Below are 25,972 nucleotides of genomic sequence, written 5' to 3' on the forward strand. Positions count from 1 at the left end.
AAATACCTGTGTGCTATAATGAATTACAATTAGAGTTACAATTCGACCTAGAAGGATAGGATCTCTTTGGATGCAGTAGCATGAAATTCTCCCTTCATTTTCCAGCATGACAAATTAAGTTCATATGAAGATGTGGTGTACATGGTTTAAAGTGAAAGATCTGGAGTGGCCTGCTATAAAGCCTTCACCTCAACTCTAATGAACACCTTTGGGATGAATTGGAAAGCTGACTGCACCCTAATACATAAGTACTTGACTTTACTAACACACTTATAGCTGACTGAGCATAAATCTCCACAAGCACACTCCAAAAAATCAAGTGGAACATCTTTCCAGAATAGTGGAGGTTATTATAACAGCAAATGGGAAGAAAATGTCGAATGACGAAAAAGAGCACATATGAATCTTATGGTCAGATGTCCATTCTTTAAAGCTTTTTCTATCTTCACATCATCTCACCTTTAAATGAACTGAATATTTCTCTTGGTTTTCTTGATTGTTTTTTAATGGTTTATAATGATTATAATAATTTGACATTTTGGGGCTTTGGCTTATTTTTCAACATAAAGGGATTTAAGAGTTTAACAGAAAAACTGCAAGTGATCTAATGCAACTCAAACAGAGTTGAAAGTTTCTGTGATCCTGAAATGTTTATTCTGTGGGTCTTAATGAGGATCGATTTGAGAAAATAGACTCGATAGTTTGAAAAAAAATGCTGATGTATACAAGAGCATCTGTGGTTATTAAGGTCAACATGGCAAATATTCCACTGAGAATATTACCAAATACCAATACCAAATAATGTTATTACATTCAGGACACATTTTGGATCTGTTACTGGATATTGACCAACTGAACTATTACAGTCATCAAATATTTTTAGGGGAAAAAATGTTAGGGATATCAATAATAGAAGAGTATCTGTAAGGAACAGGACAAAAACACACAACAAGCTGATGATACTTACTCTTTATGCCAGTCGTAGATCTGGTGTATGTTGCCAAAGACTATTTTATCTTTTCCCTTCATGTCTTCGGGTACACCTTTAGTGTTTATAGTGGCCATGTAACCCTGTAAGGGATTACATAGACACGGGTTACACAAAAAACATGTCCATACATATTGTTACACTACATAGTATTTGTAAAGTTAAACATCAGTATTTAAACCTCAGATGTTACACCAGGTTTTAGCAATAACAACAACATTTTTGTTTCCAGGTTGGATTTATTTTTATGGTCATTTTAGTGCCACTGATTGATCATTTGCAAAATCTGAAAGGAAATCTACTTAATTAATCTCCTTAATTCTCATAACCTTCCCTGCATAAAGAGTGACCTAACTTTTAGTTCACTGACTGTATAGGTAACATACAGAAGCCAAACTTGAATAAAAAAAAATTCTGTGTTTTCAACAATGTGACTAATGCTGACTAGTAGAATGTTTAAAACACTGTCATGGACTCCAGCTTACGCCTTTCATCCTTAAACAAATATTTAGTGAAGAAAAGGAACTTTAAATAGTGTCTGGTAAGTGAATACTGTATAAAAAAATCCTCCCTGATTCACTAGTAGTTGTTTTGAGATTTTTTTAATACTATTTTTAGATATAAATGTCTATGTAAGTTTGTTGATTGAATGACTTTACATATTGTCAACATTACCACTGTACATGTTTAACTATTAAATGGACATATATATATATATATATATATATATATATATATATATATATATATATATATATATATATATATATATATATATATATATATATATATATATCTGCAGTATATATATATACTGTATCCTGGTCATGTCTATTGAAACAAAGTCAGCAAATATTGACACACATGTTCAGTATGCTTACAGGATACAGGATCAATAATACCAAGTGCCATAATACACATTCTTAAAAAAAAACAAAGATTCAAAATGCATCAAAAAATTGTAATGTAGTGGATCAGATACTGTAGCTGTCTTCAGCTTCTGTTTGCAATTAGTCCTGGCTCCTGCCATAACAGAGCCACTCAGCTCTGCTGCTTTCGCTTAAAAGCTAATTTATGTGGCATACCTAATTTCAGGAAAGAACTCGGTGTACGGCATGTGCATTCATAATTATTTTATTTGCACGTCTTTTTCCTGTATAATCTGCCTTACTCACATCCACTATGAGTCCCAGGTCAGCTACATACAGTTTCTCAGTCTCTATCAACTCTTCAAGGACATACCTGCAGAGAAAAGTAAGGCACCAGGGTGACAAGAAGTTTACTCTAAAAACAATTCTACCATCAGTATGTTCCACCGTCTTTTGATTCAGCATCAAGTAAATGCAGTCAGGTGCGCCACTCATAGCACGACTGAATGTTTGTGGAAGGATTAAGCACAATATTTAATTATGTTGTTTAAACACAGCATGTCTGCAGATATACAGGTAATGAGACTGTAACTTCTAACTGAAGCTTTACAATAAAATTGGGCATTTTAATTGGAACTAAATCATGGCAGAAATGCTACACATTATACTACACAATACTCTTGAGGTCTTAAATGTGACTGATCAGATGATGGAAATACAATTTCTATAACTGTTACTGTACATACACACATATGTCATTCAAATCACATTCTTATATTAAACCTTTCTAGCAGTAAGTGTTGGGCTTCTGTGAGTAGAGTATCATATCTCAATGGAGAAAAGAAAGGGTAAATAATTCTAGAGAGGGATGAGAATATGTATGCAAGACACTGTGAAGTAACTCCAAATTCCCATTAGGGGATCAGGTTAAGTTTTATAGCGAGACTGAACTCCAGACATACATGCTTTTCTCTAAGGCACTCCTCCGCTCTTCTTCACTGTCCACTGTGACGGATGATTGGCTAGAATTGTCATCCATCAGTGCAAAGCCATTGCCTTCCAGCTGCAGATTACTGGGTTGAAGATTCTGTGGAGAAGAGAACCGGATGATAGGGTTATGAAATATATTTCGTACTTGGCGGAGAAAGAGGCGAGCTCTTGTAGTCTCGCTGTTATGGTGCAGGTTGCCTTGGTGACAGGAAAGGAACATTTCGACTGAGTCTTAAGGATTGTGACTGAATGATAAGCGGGATTATCAAGCTTAGTCACTGCTACTACAATATCTTACAGATAGGATGTTGGATGTAGTCATTGTGACGTGGCTGGCCATTGTGCATGTTAGCGATGAATAATGTGGAATTTGGTCCTGCCAGATTGTGTAATATGCTGTACGAGGGGAATTGCAACAGTAAGAAGTTCCTGTCTTTGTTGTTAAAGTGTATATTGAAAGGTAAACTCGGGACACAATCGAGACAGGTTCATAAATCATACTACTTCCCCTAAATAAGAAATTGGAGCACAAGACCTACAGTCAACGGGAATGTGATAAATAGCTCAGGAATAGTACAGAACTGTAATTCAAGAAAGAAATCCTGTGTCGAAATACAAAGAAAAATATAAACGTCTGCCTCTGTACTGGGTACAAAAAGTTTCTTAATCAGTTGCCAAACAAATCAGTCACTCTGCAGCTTGTTCAATTTTTTAGTTTCCTTTTTTTTTCTTTGATAAATGTTTACTCCTAGTGATCAGAAGTTTAGAATAACATCAAAAAACACCACATGTCTATTAATGCATCATTTGCTATTCCCAGAGCCCTTCTCCACTTCAGAGAGAGTTGACTGCCGCTTTGGACTCATGCAGCATGACATATAACACACTGAGATTCTTGCGCTGATGCTGTGATGGAGAGCACAGTTCTTCTTTGCATATCCAAGGCTTCATCTCGTTGCATTCTCTCTTAGTGAGCTTTGTTGAATGAGACTTCTGCCATTCTCATCTTTAGCGCTATAAAGACAGCAGGGTGAAACTGTCAAGTCATATTCACTTCTTCTCTTTACCTAACTCACCACAGTGAGTGCAAGGGTGTGAGAGAGGCCCAGATTGAATAAATCTGGTCACATGTGGATGTTTTAGGTTTACAATTCCGAAGAAAAAAGAAATAAATCAAACCTGCCTACCAGTCTCAAAGCATTTCTTTAGTGCACAAAATCTATAAATGTTCGAGACCAGAAAGCTGGACCTGTGCCTATTTTGTTGATTTAAAAACAAAATAAAACAAATGGATGCTTTTTGCATGAGATTGGATCTGAGAGGAACTATTGTTATTTGGGGGAGGGGCTATCAACACTGTTAGGTTTCCATACTGACGTAGTGTATATACAAAAGATAGTCAAACAAAGACTATCTGAAAGTTTGGTTTGATGGTGCTATGCTTCTCCCATCAAAATGTTATGTTTCTAACCTGCAGTAAAAATAAAGGTCAAGTGATAGAGCAAAAGAGAATATCAATAGAACAAAAACGGCACAAAAATATACATAATATGTGCGATATATATATATATATACATATATATATATATATATATATATATACATATATATATATATATATATATATACATATATATATATATATATATATATATATATATATATATATATATATATACATATATATATATATATATATATATATATATATATATATATATATATATATATATATATATATATATATATATATATATATGGAAACGGATGATCCGCTGTGGCGACCCCTAATGGGAACAGCCAAAAGAAGAAGAAGAAGTTTTATATATCTGGTCCCCTGGTGGTCTAGTGGTTAGGATGCGGCGCTCTCACCGCTGCGGCCCGGGTTCGATCCCTGGTCAGGGAACCAACCCCAGCCACTCTTAGTGCCGGTCCCAAGCCCGGATAAATGGGGAGGGTTGCGTTAGGAAGGGCATCCGGTGTAAAAACTTGTGCCAAATCAAGCATGCGGATGATCCGCTGTGGCGACCCCTGATGGGAGAAGCTAAAATATATATATTTGTTTCATAGCTAGAAGTGGTGAGGCAATAAGATATTATGCCTAAAGTTTTTATATTTATGTGCTTTTGGTTATTGTAACACATTACATACACGTCAAATTGCGGTGTGCCGTAATTGAGCTATAATAATATTCATAAAATGTCCACACAAGTCAAAGATCCCGGAGTTGTAAGACAAAAAGGAATACTTATATACAAAAATTCCACACTTAAACTGCTAACCAGCAGATTGAGGGGATATTGTTGCATGCTGCCATTTTTCCAGTCATCAATGTGATGGCTCTAGTTTTTCCAACTGGTGGAAAAATTGAACTACAACCACAATCCTAAGATTGATTACTTTCTGTTTGGGCCAGTTCTTGTTTTTAAATGCACATTGAAAAAATACACCGAATGGGTGTATGATTGTTAAACCTACTGTACTGTATGTGCTTATAAAGTATACACAAACGGACAGGTGCGGATGTGCAAATATTATTTGTGTATGGGTGGGTGTCTGCACACACACACGATATTTGCAAAGGTATAATAAATATACTTCGCTGGAAATTTAGTTCATCACTGTGTTTAGTGCGCCGACACATGCAGAGGCATAAAGAGTGCAGTGTATATCTACTTCATTATCATTGGTACCTTCCCTGAGATTTATATTTTCACAGGAATAGCTCGGTCCTCTGGTCATGCTGTATAAATGGAACAGCTGCACTCGTGTTGTGCTTTGATCTGTCCTGCTGGATTTTACTTCGCAGTGTTGTGTTTTGCTGTTTTTGTGTGTCCTGCTTGTTGCGTCGAGTTTGAGCGATGCCGTGCTTTAGGCTCGAGGTTGTGCTCCCCTGCTTGGCTGACAGGTTTCCTGGCCATACTCTTCACCTCTGATCATTTCCAGATGTACTCAAGCCTCATCCATGGGAGAGATCCCCCGATCATGTTCCCTCCTTTAATGCACGCCTTGTTTTTCTTGTGTTTCAGGAGTCTGTTTTCTTTTCTCGCCATTTAATAATAATAATACTTTTTTTTTTTTGTACTTCCTGCAGGAAATTATGTTACAGTTAAATACAGGGCAGGGAAGCTTTTTTATTGTTTCTTCATTATTTATTTTTTCCTGGTGCCTGGTTGGACATTATTCATGAGTCCCAAATCTAACAATCTGCTAGAAATGGATCTGGCCACATGTGTACAAAATGCAAAATGCTAAGGCTGTGATAAAGCATGCTGTTTCAAGCACTTAGAGGATCCTTCCATTTGACAGAGGAGGGCTGAATTGCTGGAGCAGTTATATGTTCCTTCAGGAATTTTCCATTAGCCAACAAACAATAAACTCTTGCAGGAACCCCAGGGTCTGAAGCACAGAGGCAGGTGAAGAGGCAAAATATAAGCTTTCAGCAAGGACAGAAAGACACTACATAGAGACGCAACATAAAACCACTGCACTGAAAATCTGGTTAGTTGGTTAGTGACTGAAAGGAAGTGCCAATGATTTTAGCAATTTCCAGTAAAGGAAATATGTATGAGGGCATGACCTAAAAGGGACTGATTATTTTAATCCACAGCTCTCTCTTTCTCTCTGTTTCTCTCTCTCTCAAAATTCAGGCTTAATGGCACTTCATATCACCTTTGTTTACTAAAAACCACAACGCACTTGAATCACCTTCAATCATGCTCTTTCACCTCTTTGCAGCACCGGCTAAAAACTATCCTTAGTTCACACTCAGGTCAGGCCTACAGTATGCATCTCATCTAAATTATACACACACACACACACACACACACACACACACACACACACACACACACACACACACACACCCCGAGTTACTTCATCACATCACATCACATGACAACCAAAACGGAACGCCCAGACGTGATCTTTGGAAAAATAAATGGCCTAATGACCATGACTAAGTACAGAGCACCATGGGACACTGACTTGTAATTATGCCCTTATAGATTTTAATCCTTGTGGAAATTTGCACACATTTTAAGCTCTATACAAGGACAGAGGGGCAGGGCAACAGCTGACCCCTACACACACACACACACACACACACACACACACACACACACACACACACACACACACACATACATTTCTTCTCTCTCAGTAGCCTGGAACCTGGTGTAGATAGTACATCTTCCTATGTTGCCAAAACATAGGCATGATTAAGCCTACTGTGAACTCATTGAATTGGTTATGGGCGGCCAAGGCTCATTGATGCATGTGGGGAGCGAAGGCTGACCCGTGTGGTCCGGTCCAACAGACGAGAAACTGTAGCTCAAATCGCTGAAGAAGTTAATGCTGTTAATGCTTGATGGGTCACCACTATTTTGGCAGCAAAAAGCGGACCAACACAATATTAGGCATTATGCCTAACATTATGCCTAATTGGTGGCCACAAAGTTATGCATGATCAATGTACAACAACAAAACAACAGATTCGAAATCAACCCAATGTAATCAACCCTAAATTTTTATTAGTATGTTAATGAATTTTCCGAAACAGTCCAGCCCAGGGCTGATGATCCACTTGACTATTTAAACTGTGGGTGTGAGATCATTGTTATGATGAGCTATTTTGTATTTATTTCACATTATTTTATATCAAAATTAATATCTTTGTCTTATTTTTTTTTAAATGTTGTTTATCACATCTATAATGTAAGCCATAAGAGAAACTACCTTGTTTTATGGACGTTCCACAACATTAAACACAAAAGCTACAAGCTTTTTGCGATGCATGTCATCAAATGGAAAATCGCAATGGCAGAGGAGCATAACATTATTTAGGGCTGCCATGTAATTGAAAAATAAACTTTTTTTTTCCAGTGGTGAATTTTGCAGTGTATCTTACGACCCATTGATTGTTTTCCTTTAACAGCACACACCATCCTGATTACATATTACAACTAAACCCTTTTAGAGATTGTTCTGACAGCTGTGACAGTCTGGCATTGTAATTTACTGCACCTGTAGGCCCAATTTACAACATATTTGATTAATAGCACTGTCACTAACAGTTTCCTCCAATTAAGCGAGGATGTGGCATGTCTGGTAACGATGTGCTTTAAATCATAAGAATTCGATTGCTTTTTTGGTGGGCTTTTTTTTGTGATTCTGGAGTTGTAGGTGTGAGAAATGATAGATTAAGGAAAACTGCCAATCCTGTAAAAGACACAGAGAAGAGTATTAGCAGTGACGCTTTGTGTGATGCGTGGAGCTGTGTTTGTTTTCCCTTGGCTCCAGTTTACGTGTAAAAAGATGTGTGGCCTTTGTATGTGTGTATGTGCGTGTTTGATCAATGAAGGTTTTCACCGCTTGTCATCATTGCTTTAACAGGCAGCCTGGTTACTAATGAGGCTGTCCCATTCCTTCTGGCTTTTCTCACACGCTGAAATTAAACATCCATCACTGCTACTGTGAACACTGACAGTTCCTTCCTTGTCCCTCGCTCTTTCTACGCTCTTTTGTCTGAGACACTCAGGGAAGCCTCAGCCAAAAAAAAAAAGAACACACTAAAGTCTTTCTCTCTCTTTCTTTCTCGCTTTCTCTCTCTCTCTCTCTCTCTCTCTCTCTCTCTCTCTCTCTCTCTCTCTCTCTCTCTCTCTCCCTCTCTCTGTCTCTCTATCTCCTTCTTTCTCGCTCACTCTTCCATAGGTGACAGACTCACCTGAGTTAGGACAAGTGAGGCAGAGCCTTGAAGGAAATCACACTGGTGCCTGTGTGATTGTAGGATTCCTGAAGCATCTTCAGAGGCAGGCAGACCATCCCTCCATTCCTACACACATATACACAAAATTGTCATGACATTCAGTCTGTTGTGCCATAGTAATACATTTAGATTTATTTATTTATTACAACTCCAGAAACTGAGGACAGACATAAGACAGTAGGACACAGAAGCCATTTTTCGGCACATGGCCACATGGTGTGCAATAAGACAGATGCAAACCCCAGGGTAGTCTAGCAAATCAGCTGCTGTCCCAATGTGTGTGAACTCAATTATTAGTTTTTTCACTTCAAAACCTGTGAGAGCTGTGGACTGTGTGTAAAACTGTGTGAAGTGCACTGTTGGATATAAAATATATATGTATTGGAACTCGACTGCACCCTAGGCCACTGCACCGCACCTACATCAGTACCTGACTTAACTAACACCCTTGTGAATGAAGGAGCACAAATCTCCACAAGCACTCAAAAACACAAAAAAAAATCTAATGGAACATTTTTTCCCAGAGGTTATTATAATTGCAGTTGGGACTAATTGTGGAAAAGCATGTTCAAAAAAGCATGTTCTTATCTTATCATCTCAAACTTTTGTCCATATAGTGGGTAGGTGAGGTCTTCAATTAAATCATTGCATTTCCATATTGAACACTCATTGGCTATGGTGCATTATATACAGTAAGATTGCAAGTTGACATGAATATATTTAGGCTGTGATATGTTTTTTGTTAACATTTAGAGGTTCTTTCCAACTAATGTGACGACTGACTAGACCATTTTTCAGTCCAATTTAATGATTTGTAGAAATAATTGGTCTGGTCATAAGGTTCAAGAAGATTGTTCATAAATTGTGTTAATTATTCATGAGCAGCATTATCATGAATTGCAGTATAACAATTTGGAATATATTAATTTTAGCTTTATAAATATTTTTTACATATTTATTTATATTTTCTAGATTTTTTTGGTAATTTCTGACTGTAAAGATTTGATATATCACACATTTGTTTGCTCTTTAAAATTTGCAATATTGTATGCATATATCTTTGTAAGGTTTAATATGGACTTTACTTTAGATTATTAAAGTCCAGAAAAAAAAAATCATGCAAATTGCACTGGCATTGGGGTTTAGAGCTTTAATAAACTTAAAGGAGTTGATTGAAAATATATTGACATACAAGTATATCAGGTTGAATTAACGGATAATGTGTCTCTAACCAGCTCTTTGTCTATGTTGGTGAAGATGGTGACACAGTCCTCTGGTGCCCTGCTATTGCCCAGCTCAGGGTTGCTTCTGCTGGGTGGAGGAGGTGTTTTGCCCTCCACTTTGCGGATCGATCTCTCCCCCTTGATCCCACCGACTGACCCGACGCTCAGCTTTCGCACCGGGTTGGTCAGCCACTTCTTCAGCGTACTCACAGAGCGGCGTGAGCTAGGCGAGTTCGGGGCCGAGCTGCCTGACGCCTGGGGGGGTAAAGAGGCCACTGACGTTGAGATACTGCCCTCACTGCCCGCTGTAGAGTATGAATCTGGACACACAGGGAGAGAGACAACAATCATGAGCAACGAAAAGAAAACAAATAAGGCTGTCTTGCATAAACATGGCTCAGTCATTCACACACAACACACAAACCACCAAACAGCTGTGTGACACTAAACATGGGCATGAAGGAGCTACTGTTCAGTGTGTTTATGTGGCACTAGTAGTGAGCATGAGTTTACTGGCTCTGTGCCTTTAGAAATACAGCGGCAGCTGTTGTAACCGTCAGAGTTAATGTAGTAAAACAGTATTTCACTGATAAAACCAGACTGACTGACTGTCCGCATGTTGTTTGTTACCACAATAAAGTCTACTTTCAAGCTGACCAATGGTGTGCGTGTACTTCTTTCCAGAGGTTGTAGTAATGTGGTTTTCCCAGGCATTAAACCTGATATGTTAAAACTCTTAAAGGCAGTTCTAAATAAAAGGATTAAGGTTATGATATCAATAACACACAAACATAAAGGTCTGACATGACATCAAGTATATTAAGTAATTTAATTTAGACCAGGGATGGCCAGACACCATCTTAATAAACATAAGGAATTCTATAAATAAATAATGTCATTAAACTGAAATACAACATATAAAAATATGGTCAGTTTGAATTTGATGGCTGCAATAAGTTAAAAAAAATTTTGGACAGGAAAACAAAAGTCTGGAAAAAGTATTTGTTCTGCATTAATTACAATAGCCTGACTTTGCAATGGGTGAGTCAGGGTGCTGATATGGCCTACCTATAGTCTAGGCCTTTAACAATTTTTAAACAATTGGTGCATCATGATACAAAAAATACAACAAAGAACACCCAAAACTGTTGAAGAGCTAGAATCCTGTATCAGACACATATGGGACAACATTCCTCGCCCAAAACATCAGCAATGGGTCTCCTCAGTTCCTAGATGTATACGGACAGAAGACTTGATGCCACACAGTGGTAAACATGGCCCAGTTCAAACTTTTTTGAGATGTGTTGCAGCCATTAAATTCAAAATGAAATTTTTTCCTTAAAATGGTATGTATATATCATTCTCATTTCAAACATTTGATATGTTTTCTATGTTTTCATCTTCTTTTGGCTGCTCCAATTGGGGGTCGCCACAGCGGATTATCCAGCTCCATACTACCCTGTCCTCTACATCTGCCTCTTTCAAACCACCCCACATGTCTTCCCTCACCACACCCATAAACCTCCTCCTTCGCCTTCCTCTTTTCCTCCTTCCTGGTGGCTTCATCCTCAGCATTCTCCTACCGATATACCCCATGTCCCTCCTCTGCACATAGTCCAAACTATCTCACGTCCTACATGGCCGCTCCCGCTAATGAACTCATTTATAATCCTGTCCATCCTCGTCACTCCCAATGAAAATCTCAGCATCTTCAACTTCAGGTATCCTTCTATCACGAATCACTCCTGCCACTCTTCTCCACCCACTCCACCCTGACTGCACTCTTTTCTTGACTTCTCTAACATATTCTTCATTACTTTGCACTATTGACCCCAGAAACTTACACTCCTCCACCTTCTCCACCTCTTCTTCCTGCAACTTCACCACTCCACTGCCTTCACTCTCATTCACACACATGTACTCTGTCTTACTCCTACTGACTTTCATTCCCCTTCTCTCCAGCTTGTACCTCCACCTCTCCAGGCTCTTCCTAACCTGCTCCCTACTCTCAACACAAATAACAACACCAACCTCCGCAAACATCATAGTCCACAGAGACTCCTGTCTGACCTTGTCTGTCAACCTGTCCATCACCACTGAAAAAGGAAAGGGCTCAGAGCCGATCCTTGATGCAGTCCAACCTCTACCTTAAACCAGTCTGTCGTTCCTACTGCACACTTCACAGCTTTAACACTGTCTTAATACATGTCCTGCACCACCCTCACATACTTCTCTGCCACACCTGACTTACTCCTACAATACCACAACTTTCTTCTCTGCACCCTGTCGTATGCTTTCACACAAACACACAATGCAACTCCTTCTGACCTTCTCTGCACTTCTCCATGAACATTCTGAAAGCAAATATTGCATCTGTAGTTTTTTTTTTTAGCATAAAACCATACTGTTGCTCACAGATGGTCACCTTTTCTCTCAGCCTGGCTTCCACTACTATTTCCTATAACTTCATGGTGTGACTGATTAACTTTATTCCCCTGTAGTTACTGCAGGTCTCCACATCTCCCCTATTCTTAAAGATCGGTACCAGCACACTCCTTCTCCATTCCTCAGGCATCCTCTTACCTTCCAGAATCTTGTTAAACAATCTAATTAAAAACGCCACTGCCATCTCTCCTAAACATCTCCACACTTCTACTGGTATTTCATCTGGGCCAGCCGACTTGCCACTCTTCATCCTCTTAATAGCTGCACTAACGTCCTGCTTATTAATCCTATCCATTTCCTGCTTCACTATCTCCACACCATCTAATCCTCTCTCTCTTATTTTCCTCATTTATCAGCTGCTCAAAATTCTCCCTTCACCTTCTCAACACACTCTCCTCACTAGTCAACACATTTCCATCTCTATCCTTTATTGCTCTAACTTGAAGCACATCCTTCCCAGCTCCGTCCCTTCCTTACTGTCCATCTTATCATACAGCTCCTTATATGCCTTTTCCCTTGCTTTCACCACACCCCTCTTCACCTGCTGCCACATCTCTCTTGTATTCCTGTCTACTTTTCTCTTTCTCATCTCTCTGTCTATCCCAATTCTGCTTCACCAACCTCTTTCTTTTTATGCTTTCCTGCACTTCCTCATTCCACCACCACGTCTCTTTGTCTTTCTTTTTCTTTCCAGATGTCATACCAAGTACCTTCCTAGCTGTCTCCCTTATCACTTCTGCAGTAATTGGCCAAATCATCCAGCACCTCTTCAGCACCACCGAGCCCCTATCTGACCTCTTCCCTGAATCTCTATGTTTTCTATGTTCTATTGTTAATCAAATATGGGTTTATGAGATTTGCAAATCATTGCATTCTGGTTTTATTTACATTTTACAAAATAAATCTGTATCACTATCCTTACTAATAATCATGAACTAATCCTTACTATCCAAAGACCCCTTATTTAAAAGTTATTAAAATTTGTAAATATTAGTTTAAATCATTTTACACACTTAGTTGTGTTGTCTTTGGGGTTGTCAAGATAAACACTATTAAAGAAGAAATAAAGGCTTAAAAAACTAGTACATTACAATACTACATTTGGGTTTTCTTTTTATTTAGCTTTTCTGACTTTTTTTCTGTCTTTGTTTATTATTGTCTTTAATGGTGAATGTGTGTGTGTGTGTGTGTGTGTGTGTGTGTGTGTGTGTGTGTGTGTGTGTGTGTGTGTGTGTGTGTGTGTGTGTGTGTGTGAAAGACAGCGCACTCCAATCTCACATCACTCAAACTTGAAGTGATCAATCTGATTCGCCTCAAGGGAGGAGTACCAGTTATCCAGTCTGCATTGTGACCCAGGGGAGCTAAATATATTCCCTGACCAGCTGAGTCTGTGAGCATGCTGCTTGTGTCACAAGGACCCTGGGAAGGGAGCTAGGGGGGGTGTATACAGGAAGCACTCATGAATCCTCACCCACAGTAAAGGAGGCAAACTTTTTTTGGGTTCTCACCACATCTATCTCGCACTCCACTTCCCTTCTCTCTCCTCTCCCCCCTCTCTGTCTCTTCCTACTACGGTGCAACAGTTACATCTGGGTGACATAGTTATAGCCCCAGGTGGCAAGGGCTCAGGATATAGACAGGATATAGTGTATATTCTCTGTCAACTTCCAAAAGCAGACTTCCTGTGGCCTCAGGTCAAGCCGGGTCAAATACAGTGGCTAAAAACCAGCAAAACTGGATAAGCGAATGTTTCATGGAGGAAGCGTCCCCTGCAGTGGATATCAGTTATTCCATTTTAACACACTTTTCAAGTTGTGACTCGATAACATAATAAAGAGTAAATGGAATTTAGACAAAAATCAAAAGAGGAGGAGTTACAACTTCTGCTTCCAGATGAGCAGAGGAGTGAATTGTCTTTCTCGCATCATATTACTGCATGTAATTGATCATAAATTATTACAGAGTACCTGCAAATCCATAACAATTTGATAACTATTACTATTATTTCTATAATGCTATATTACTATATTACTGTAATACCATTACTATAACTATTACTGAAAACTTCTATTAAATTTGACCAAAATGTCTGTTTAGATTTTTATTTAATTTTTTTCATTATTGATATAAAATCGAGCACAATACAAAGGCCACCTGCCTGCTTTAATTCATACAAAAATTTTTTCATTAAAGCACCATTACTACATGAGGAGCTCAGTGAGATTAATCACCAGTCCTTTAGTGATTATTAAGTAGGCTAGAGTGACAAAGTATAATTACTTTCCTCCTCCAGTAACAAGTGCAGTTTTTGCAGTCTTTGCAGTTCAGCTCGTTTGAAAACCTACTGATTCAAATTCAATGGATTATTGTTGGAAAAATGAATGTTATCAGGAATCAGGGTCTGCACAATGACATTACGGAGTTCGAAACAATCCTCTATTGTTTATGATATCCTTCACAAATCAGTCAAGAACATACGCTAGGAAACAATGTGTTGTCCTTCACCTCAGCCAATGTACCTGTCAAGTCATATCCATGTAGGAATTTATGCATGGGCAGTAATTTGCATGTGTCTACATTTCAAGTATTATAATAATAAAAGAATGATAATATATAATTCAGTGTAATGTGTCTAAATGTTAGACTGGTGAGTTTATGTCTAAAATGTACATAGTGCACTACATTTCCAAGCGCTAGACTTTCAGCATGCAAAATTGATTTTAATTGATTTTTCACATAGGGTTTAAATCATATGCTAAAGGATGCTAAAACATCACTACAATCAGTGTCTTCTGAAGTGTATTTCATCGTGTATTTTTTGAAGAGGCCTTGATATTGTGTTTCGATCTTCTATCAGGAACATCCCTTCAAGTGAGAGGAAGTCGCAGGCCAGCGATATACGAAACTTTGTCACCCTGAGCTTGCGTTTCCAATGTCCACCGTTCACATAAGCTGAATGGAAGTGAATGAAATTAAAAGTGTAACGTGATGCAGCTTTAAACGAAAGGTTCAAAAAAGTAGTTTTTACTTCCTTCTACATAATTGCATACATAGATATGAACAAACTCATTAGGTATGTTTAAATGTGGCAAAATATTCCCTAGTAATCAGATTGATAGCTCAAGAGGATTAAATGGCTTTTCATTTAAACACCTCAATTGATCTAATTGAGCTTAATCGGAATAAAATAATCAAGTCAACAGCACGGTGTCGCATGAGCAGTGAGGTGGTGGGTATGTTTTTAATTACATTTTACATTTTCTAACAGATCTTCTTTACTTTTTTGTTCGGAATAAACATTTATGTGAAAAAGAAAGTACACCCTTTTTTAATTCACAGGTTTTACAATTCAGGACATAATAAAAATCATCTGGTCATTAGCAGATCTTAGAATTAGGTAACATTCACATATTACATTGTGTCATTATTTAATTTGACATAAATCAAACCAAAAAGAAGAATCCATTTGTAAAAATCTAAAAACACCTTATGATTCAACAGATTGCAGAGCCACCTTTTGCAGCTATAACTTAGTAATGGTGTTCTGTATTACTTTATCAGTCTCTCACATCATTGTGGAGAGTATTTGGCACACACTTCTTTACACTGTTGTGTTTAACTCATTGGGTCCTGCCTCAAAATTTCAGTCTGGTTGAGGTCTACTGATCAATTGACTCCATTAATGATGGGCATTTGATTATCAGCACCTGGCTGCTACTTAGCCTTTTAAATCCTATGAAAAAAAGTAAAGGTATACTTAGATTTTCACACATGGCATCTCCATTTTGGCAAGATTTTTGTAAAATGAATAATGACATTGTGTAATAGGTAAAACCATAGAATTGAAAGATGATGTACTTTTATATTCACATGATTGTATGTATTGCAAATGTAAGTGAATATTTAAATCAAATTTTAGTGTTTAGGATACATATTAAACAGTCTGGAACAGAATCTGGAATTAGAATGGATAATTCTCTTTATAAAGGTGCCTGCCAAATGCTTTAAATTGGGAAACTTTTGGGAAAAAATACAAATGCTTTCATATTTTTTTTATTAACATACCATATATGAACTTTCGTATTAAGATACACTATATGGACAATAGTTTTGGGACACCTGGCAATTAGATTAGTTTGTGCTTTTTAAACATCTTTTTTTATACAGCTTTTTTGAACAGCTTTTATAATAACTCTTTCACTCTTTTCGGAAGATGTTCCACTAGATTTTAGAGTGTGCTTCTGGGGATGTAGGGAGAGGTGAGGAGGCCTGGGGTGCAGTGAGCTTTCCAATTCATCCCAAATGTTTTTAATAGGAATAAGTCAAGTCAAGTCAAGTTTATTTCTATAGCGCTTTTCACAACAGACATTGTCTCAAGGCAGCTTTACAGAAATCAACAGTCAAGGTGGATGGTGTGCATTTATCCCTGATGAGCAAGCCGACTGTGGCAAGAAAAAACTCCCTTAGATGTTAGGAGGAAGAAACCTTAAGAGGAACCAGACTCAAAAGGGGAACCCATCGATCCATGGATAAGGCCAGAGCTATATTGCAGGCCACTTAAGATCTTTAATTCCAACTCATGTGAAGCATATCTTCATGGATCTGTCTTTGTGTACAGGGGCATTGTCATGTTGGAGCAGGTTTGGTCTCCTAGTTTGAGTGAAGGGAAATTTTAATGCAACCCGAATGTGTGTCTTAATGTTTGTCAGATGAGTGTATATATAATTAGTAATTGATTTATAAATATTGCAAAAGGATTTTTTAAAGTATAATTAAACACATATGGCAAACCTTTATTTGTTCGATAGACTGATATCCATATTTTTTAGCCATGTGTTTGTGTGTTAGTGTGGTAATCAAGCAATATGTGTCTCTCCATGGTGTACTTTCTGCATTGGTGTCCATTTAGTGTGCATTTTCACATTAGGAGACTACAGAAATCATTTCAAACACCAAGCAGAGCTATCACAAGAGTGCACGGTTTTGTACTCCTGACTGTGTGTCTCTCGCACACACAGTTGGACAGAAGTCATTCCTGGAAACCCCCCTATGGTGCATTCTTGAGAGCATGTGTTTCAGTTCAGAGCAGCATGAGTACCGCTTTATTCGCTCCTCTATGATTAAAAAAAAAGCTGTCACAAAAGCATAATCTTTGTAGAAGAAATGAGAACTCCAGACTGCAATAACTGCATAATTGTGCTCTTTTAAGTGATCCATAAACAAGATTACTGCTACAGTGAGTCATGGAGTTTTGAGGGGACGAGAAAATGAGAAAAATCCATCAGTTTCGTGTGTTGTGGGAAGGTCATTTGAGCGTGCAGCTGATTGGAAGATCAAACGAAACGAGACTACTTGTTCTAAGAATAAAGAGGAACACAGCTGGTGCTGGGGCTTTTTTATGCACCACACCAGTGCTGTTAAACATGCTTACAAACTGCAAACTAATGTTAAAGGAACCTTTTTTATTTCACCTACACCAAATATAATCGATCCACCAAGAAATTCTTGGTGTCTGGTGTCCCAAAACTGTTTTTGTCAGTCTGGATTTTTGCCTTGTTATTTTTATAGTCTGGCTGCACTTTATGATCTTGAGGACAAAACTCTGGTACAGTTAGTCTCTTAGCATAAAATCTAGCTAGGCATGAGTTTAGTATTGTAGATAGTTAGATAGTAGATAATACATAGTTAGATAGTAAAATAGTAGATTACCAAGACAAAGAGGCCAAAGGGGTTCGAAAAATACAAGTCAAGAAGCTTTTATTGTCATTTCAACTAAATATAGCTGACGCAGTAAACAACGAAATGAGACAACGCTCCTCCAGAACCCTGGTGCTACATTAAACAACATAAAGCTACATAACAGAAAACATAACAGAGCTAAGGACTAGTACGTGTCCTCGCCACATAAAGTGCATCGTATGCAACCTGGTGCAAACAGTGCAAGACAGACAGTGCAAGACAACACAAGACAGTGTAGGACAAATACACAAAACACAAAATAGCACCACCAGTAAACCTACAGTAGAAAACTGAGTACAGGAGTGTACCTTGTAATTTAATCAAATGTAAACAAAAGCGTTTGTGCAAAAAAAAAAAAAGCAATAGCAGCAGTCAAAAAGATGTGCAAAAGCTCAGAAACTCAGTAGACCAAAGAAAATAATATCTATTGTCAATAATAATTATCCTACTTATACTATCCAAGGATACTTGGAGGGCAAGGGAAGGTGGGGCACAAACTGGACTGGCACACACACTGTGAAAAGCAAAAAATTTTAGTCAGCCCACAATGCTTTTTGGACGAGGGGAAGAAACCAGGTTACTGTCAAGGAGCCACCAGTGCTCCCTGAACCACCTCCCTCCAAAGCTCACACTCACACTCAGCCTCTCAGTCCTACTAATCACCTACACCTGTCCTGCTCCCACTAATCACCTACACTTGTCCCCCCCTTTACCTGTCCCCTTTATAAGGTCCCTATTCTTCTTCACTCACAGGCTTCATTACTTCCAGGCTCCCTGTGCTTCTATGCTCCCTGTGCTTCCAGGCTCCCTGTGCTTGTGCTTAGAAATATGATGTTGTTACAGGATGCAGAAAAACTAGTTCATGCTTTTGTTACTTCTAGATTAGTCTACTGTAACGCTTTACTGTCTGGGTGTGCGAGTAAGTGCATAAATAAGCTTCAGTTAGTTCAGAATGCAGCAGCAAGAGTCCTCACTAGATCTAGGAAATATGACCACATCACCCCTGTTTTAATCAATCTACACTGGCTCCCAATCAAATCTCGCATTGATTATAAAATACTACTACTAACGTATAAAGCACTTAACGGTCTCGCACAGCAGTATCTGAGTGAACTTCTGTACCAGTATGATCCTCCATGCCTACTTAGATCAAAAGGTGCTGGCTATCTGTTGGTTCCTCAAATAATGAAGACTACAGCAGGGGGCAGATCTTTCTCTTATAAAGCCCACAGTTATGGAACAGCCTTCCAACCAGTGTTCGGGACTCAGACACAGTCTCAGTGTTCAAGTCAAGGTTGAAAACTTATTTTTTTAGTCAAGCCTTTTATCAGTAGATTTTTCTTAGGTAAAGGCTCAGATCTGGAGGGAACATGGATATAGAGTGTTTGGTGAACTGGTATATTTGTATGCTGTCGTCCCCTCACATTCACACGTTCACTCGGGTTTGTTGACGGTGGTGTGGTGGGTCGTCTCTTATCCCAGAGATCCCTCATGTCTGTGTTACCTTCTGGTTCTCCCTTTTAGTTATGCTGCCATAGCGAGTCTTGCCGGAGTCCAAACTGCACAGTGACATTAACTTTCATACACCAATAGGGACACTTAATAATCCATATCCTTCTCTTCCCGTCACCCTCTTCTCTCTCTCTCTCTCTCTCTCTCTCTCTCTCTCTCTCTCTCTCTCTCTCTCTCTCTCTCTCTCTCTCGGTCGAGTTAAACATGCTCCTGAGGCTCCAGTGACCACTGTTCCTGCCCCTCTCCCCTCCGTCGATCTTCACACTTCTGTGCAGCTTGGGACGGTCTCTCATCAACACCTTGGGTGGTTCCATGTAATTCCGGAGTAGAACGGGTGCTTTGAGGATGGATTGGACTGTAGTTGGTGTCGGCGGTCGGCTGCACTGACTCGGGAGTGCAGTTTGCTTCTGATCGTCATCACTGTACCCCGCAGCAGTATATCTGCTTCAAATGGACATTTGGTGCAACCCAGATGAGGATGGGTTCCCTCTTGAGTCTGGTTCCTCTCATGAGTCTGGTTTCTTCCTTATGCCATCTCGGGGAGTTTTTCCTTGCCACAGTTGCTCATCAGGGACAAACATACTTACAAAAAACATATTTACGTTTAATCACCACATTATCTGTGTAAAGCTGCTTTGAGACAATGTTTATTGTTAAAAGCGCTATACAAATAAAAATGAATTTAATTGCTTCCAGGCTCCCTGTGCTTCCATGCTCCTGGCTACACTTCTAAGGAGCACCCAGTTAAGTGTGCCATTTTGCTTCAGTCACTTCTCAAACTCTTGTGTGTGAATTTGTGGACAATAAAGAACATTCAGTATTACTCCCGGTTTCTAACGCCTGGTCTATCCGTGACAGTTACAGAGTAGAAACACCCAAAGCATATGGAGAACAATCTCCACACACCTAAAGAAGAGGTGGGTTTCAAAGTCCCAACCCCAGCTCACTTATGATTGATCTGTTATATGAAAATATTTTAAAACATCCACCTTATGATCGTACGACTTTATATTAACTATTATTACAGTATATCCTAAGCACTCTGTCAGAATCCATGTGACACCTCATTGGCATTAGATAGAGTGCATCCTTATAAAGAACATTTTGAGTGAGATCAAGAAGAAAACAACATTCAGCAAACATCTTGCCTAAACAAGGTCATTTGGGTCAAGGCTAAAACTGCTTTTTCAAAGGAAGCATATCTTGATAAGTACAAATTTATGATTATGAGTATTATTATGAGTATGTAGCCTATATGTATATCCTGCTCTTTTCTTGTGTTCTTTTCTTTTCTAATGATATTTGATGTGGAAAACTAGAGAAGCTTTTCTAAGCTCAGCTTGCCTTAGACTGGCTTTACCACCCAGCTGCTGCTCTGACATAATTTAAAGTGCCGAAACACACAACGTCCCCCTAGAGCAGAGCTCCGGAACCGAATCATTTTTTCCTTTCTTTAATGGGGGCTGTGTCAGTCTGTAACAGAAAATTGTATGGGCTGGAGTGACTTCTTCTTTTTCCGCTTTCCATTAGGGGTCGCCACAGCGGATCATCCGTCTCCATACCCCCTGGCCTCTTTTCCTCCTTCCTGGTGGCTCCATCCTAAGCATTCTCCTACCGATATACGCCATGTTTCTCCTCTACACATGCCCAAACCAGCTCAATCTCGCCTCCCTCAAATTGTCAACAAAATGTCCTACATGTGCTTTCCCTCTAATAAACTAATTTCTAATCATTTTTCTATCCTCATCACTCCCAACGAAAACCTTAACATCTTCAGCTTTGCTGCCTTCAGCTCCACCTCCTGTCTTTTACTCAATGCCACCTGTTCGATAACAATGGAACGTTATGAGTAAAATCTATATTTAAAATAACACTTTCAAAATACGTTTTTGTTCAGAGGTCCGTTCCAAATGTGGGGAAGTGCCGTAGTTTGGGGATCCCCGCTGTACAGAGTAACATGTACTGCATGCACAACATGCGCGTACACACACACACACACACACACACACACACACACACACACACACACACACACACACACACACACAAAAACAGTGCCTTTACAGGAAGTGAGAAATAAAAAACATATATCAGCCTGCAAACTTATATAATGTAAAGAACCAGAAAATCAAGCCTGCAAAAGTGGGCTAATACAACAATCACTTTTTATCCGTGTCAATAGTTATTTCCCTAATCTTCAATGTCTGTTTGTCTTACTGTTCATCACTGAGATGATTTATCTCTCTTGCCATCTCTCTTGTCATCACAGCAGCACATAGAGAGCCGAGTGCATGAGTATTATAGAGATTATTATTATAGAAAAAAGAGCTCCACTCCTAGATTGCCTGGGGGCGATCAGGGCCATCGGCAACTCATTTCTCTAATGGCGTGCTTGAGAGCAAGGGCAGATTATGAAGATGCATTTTCCTAATGCAAGTGCAGCACTGGTTAGTGGATTGGATAATTAACAGCCAAAGTAAAAGGCAGGCATATAAAGCCTGCATCCCTTCCTGTTATTGGTTAATGCTGGGCTCTCCCTCCTTATACATTTCTCCCTCCCCCACCCGATGGCTCTGTTCTGTTCCTGTTCTTAGATCTAAGCTTTTTGTGAAAAAAAAAAATACACTGGCACCAAGAGGCAGCTGCAGTTACAGTGTAGTCAATAAGTATACAGACGGTTGTTTTCACTCTCTGTTCTGGCATATTGGATTTAAAATAAAACAATGAGCATGATGTAATGAAGTTGAAGTACTAGAGAGTTGGCTTTAAATCAATGTTATGGTGTTTGTGTTCCAGTCAGAGTGGAACAAAACTTTTCTCATTTCCAAAAATGTTGTCATATAACTATGTCATGCGCTGCCACTGAAATATTTATGCATGGAATTAAACATGACATGGAGAGCTGTTATAGGAATGTAATGAACAATAGTTGTGTAATGCAAAGCAAAGTTAATGTTACTACCACCGAGTTGATTATTTTTGTTATAATTTTGCATCCGGAATGTTTTGTTCCATTTACAATATACCTTAGCGCTGTGAAAACAAATTAACATTTTGTAATTTATTTATGACTGAAGCATACTTTTGACCATTTAAAGTTTTGTTTTATGTTGTAAAAAGCTTATGAAAAAAGAACGCACAATATTTTCTGTTCTGAAGTCCTTCCCATATTCATTTATTCCCAACAGTTGTTCTCTTCATTTCGTAGTGTGTCTCTTGGATGCACTGCTTCCGATACGTGTTTTTGGATGTTAGATTTTTTTGTCCAATTAGATTTCAGGCTTTATGTGCTGCCATGTCAATCTAATCTGCCCAGGGCCTGCAAAGTTAATACTACTGGCTCTTTGGCCATAGAGAATATTACCAACGGTTCTGTTTCTTCAACCAATCAGATTTCAGATTCGCCTCACAGGGCAGCTAGCTGGCCCAGAATAGCGCCAGCATTTTTCCATCCTCTGATTGGTTGGTCAGAGGGAAACTGTTACAGCCAAGTTCCACTGGCAAAACAGGTGTGTAGCTCTGCACACATGAATACATCTGAGAAAGACGTTTTTACGCCTACGAGGAAGAGAAATTGATTTAGTCTCAGACATACTTAAAAATAAATTTTCCAGAAAAGCTAAACATCGTGAGGAGGTGGGCCAACCCCGAAACTAGCTAGCTCTTCTCAGCCCGGGAAAGGGTTTGTTCATCACTTCCAGACCAGTGTATACAAGTGGTACCACTGGATTACAGCCTCTGAGGAGCGGTGCAAATTATGAGTCTGCATCTCTGGTGAGTAGGTTGTATTTTATTTTAAATTTTTTAAGTTTTTGTCATGTTATTATATATAATAATAGTGTAATCATTATTACTCTTAGATTATACACCTCAATAGCACCTTCTGACTAATCAGAAGTCCGAATTCAACCACATTGTAGAATAACTATTGGTATACTACATGGACAAAAGTTTGCAAAAACCTGACCATTAAATATGTTTGATTTTTTTAACCTCCCATTCCAAACTTAGTTCCGATTTGCTGTTGTAATACCCTTCACTCTTCTGGGAAGATGGTCCACTAGATTTTGGAGTTTGCTTGTAGAGATTGGTGCTCATTCAGCCACAAGGGTGTTAGTAAAGTCAGGTACTGATGTAGGTGAGGAGGTCTGGAGTGCAGTCAATGGTCCAATTCATCCTAAAGGTATTTAAAGGGGTTGAGACCAGTGCTTTTACTCTCCAACCCATGTGTCCTCATGGAGCTGGCTTTGTGCACATGGGCATTATTATGCTGGAACAGGTTTGGGTCTCCTCATTCAAGTGAAGGGAAAATGTAATGCTATTGCATCCAAAGACATCCTATACAATTGTGTGCCTCAAACTTTGTGTTAGTTTGAAAAGCTGAAGAACTCCATGGTAAAGAAACAAAAACACAGCATCTAAAAAGGTCTCTAATTTAAGGTGATGAAAGCAAATTGTTTTGTTTGTCGTGATGTGCGGCTTCTGAATTGCAACACGTGCACCAGGAAATTGAATAATGTAGCTACACTCATTTAATCTGAGAACTAAAAAGGTATCACTGTCAGAAATAAGACATCCAAATAAAACAATCAAAGTCTTAAATCCAAACCTCTGAAGATTTTTATTTAGGTCAGCATATTCAGTATAAAAAGTGAACTATAGCAATAAAAACCTCAGTAGATTCAAAGATTGTGTCAGGAATGAACAGGCTGAACTTAAGTTGTGAAAAAACCTTAATTTTTCACCTTTAAAAATCTCTGAGAACAAATTCATTCAAGGTTTCCAATATATGTATACACTTTCAGACCACAGTTTATCAAAAAGGGTTGCATTCCAGCGGCATTTAAAATGTACCTCTATTTTACTAGGCATGTCAAAAAAGGAAGAAGAAGAATGTGAAAAAAAAACGTCAAATGTGTGTGTTCGCCGTAGCGAGACAAGAACCAAAACACGAGTCAAACATTTGACGATCAAAACTGTGTGTGTGTGTGTGTGTGTGTGTGTGTGTGTGTGTGTGTGTGTGTATACTGACCAAAAAACAAATGTGTAACCTTACACGATAACGTTCTAATGGTGCACATACTTTTGCACATCTAACTTGTGTGTATTTAACCGTAACCCTAACCTTAACGCTAACCCTGCATATTGTTGCTAGACATTTGATGATCAGCCCTCAGGTGCAGGTTCTTCAAAGAATCTGCTCTCAGGTTTCACATATCGATTGAATGCTGAGGCAACCATTCAGTCAGAGTACAGAGAGAGCAAGAGGGAGTGTGTATGTGTGTGTGTTTGCAATAATGAACCTAAGAGCGTTGTAGTCTTGTGGGACCTGAAAGCCTTTAGTCAGCTCTCAGTTGGCCATGCCATAGAGCATGCATTTGGCCACTGCCCAAAGAGCATGCACTGCTGTTTAGCTCAGTGACGCATACCCACTCACACTTTTCGCCTTTGCAGTAATATCTAACCTTCGACAACATGAGTAAATAGACAAAACGCACACATAGACAAACATCCTGCTCTACTATCCTTGTGAAACATGGCCTAACTTCAAACACACAGCAGGTATGAATATATGCTGGAATACTGCATTTAGATTCACTCTAAGTGACAACAATTTTCAGCAGAGCATCTAGTCCTACCCACTCCCATCTCTCTCTATGTGCACTCAGTCCTGGGTCCTCGGATTATATATTCCCTACTCAGAGGAAATTGAGCTGTGTAAGGCTGATACAGGCCCAGCAGACTAAGTTCAACTGCATGCAGGATGCACCTGGAATACGAGGTCACAGAGCAAGCCTTAGGTAAATGCTCAAATACTAACCCCAAAACCCCAGAACCTGATTTCCTGCTCCATCAGGAGCACACTTGAGTAAATCTAGCATTGCTGGCTCTGATTACAGATATTTCTCAGGTTTATTTTTGCCCCGAGAGCAGCACCGCTGTACGGCTGTGCCCTCATTTATGCTCTCGTTCCATATTTGGGGATTAAATCCTACCATTTTTTTGTTTCACTCTTTCAGTTAATGCATTCTGACTGTTGGCTGTTCTTTCTGTTGGCTTCTCTGAACAAAACTGAGTGCCTTGTTCTTTCTGTCCATGAGCCAAATCATAACCAAAGATGCTGATATAAGCACTAAGGCACATGGCCACCAGGATGACATGCTGAACTGCAGATTCAGGCGTTCTCATCAATGCCTCTTCTTTTACAGGAAACAAGGAAAAGGTGCCTAATGCAGTGGAATTAACAAAGCTTCTACAGTTAGCAAGGTCCTGTGTTTGCTTTCCACCTAATAGTACTGCGACGCCTAATGACATTCAGCGATGGATAAGAGAGCATTAAATGAGCAAAGAGAAGGCTCAAAAGTGACAGTAATTCAGCATGACTTATGGACGGGGCTCCGACCTGAGAATTACTCAGAGCACAAGAGTATAATCAGGA

At 39.0% G+C, this 25,972-nt stretch overlaps 1 protein-coding gene and 1 long non-coding RNA gene across 5 annotated transcripts in view; one reads left to right on the top strand and one right to left on the bottom strand.

Moving 5' to 3' along the window:
* Positions 1-25,972, bottom strand: part of arhgef25a (Rho guanine nucleotide exchange factor (GEF) 25a) — an 84,765-nt gene that overhangs the window by 19,244 nt on the left and 39,549 nt on the right. For all 4 annotated transcript variants that reach the window (XM_083521121.1, XM_083521120.1, XM_083521122.1 and 1 more), the window contains 5 exons: positions 9,847-10,157; positions 8,573-8,680; positions 2,820-2,944; positions 2,164-2,230; positions 968-1,071 (listed from right to left, as the gene is read on the bottom strand). In XM_083521121.1, coding sequence (XP_083377247.1) covers positions 968-1,071; positions 2,164-2,230; positions 2,820-2,944; positions 8,573-8,680; positions 9,847-10,157 — 715 coding nt within the window. The remainder of the gene's footprint in view (positions 1-967; positions 1,072-2,163; positions 2,231-2,819; positions 2,945-8,572; positions 8,681-9,846; positions 10,158-25,972) is intronic.
* On the top strand, positions 13,453-17,439 carry LOC310715007. Its single transcript, XR_014530213.1, has 2 exons — positions 13,453-16,603; positions 16,817-17,439. It is a non-coding gene; the product is annotated as an uncharacterized lncRNA (long non-coding RNA).

The sequence above is a fragment of the Silurus aristotelis genome (genome assembly GCF_946808225.1).
Source record: "Silurus aristotelis genome assembly, chromosome: 19".
NCBI lineage: Eukaryota > Metazoa > Chordata > Actinopteri > Siluriformes > Siluridae > Silurus > Silurus aristotelis.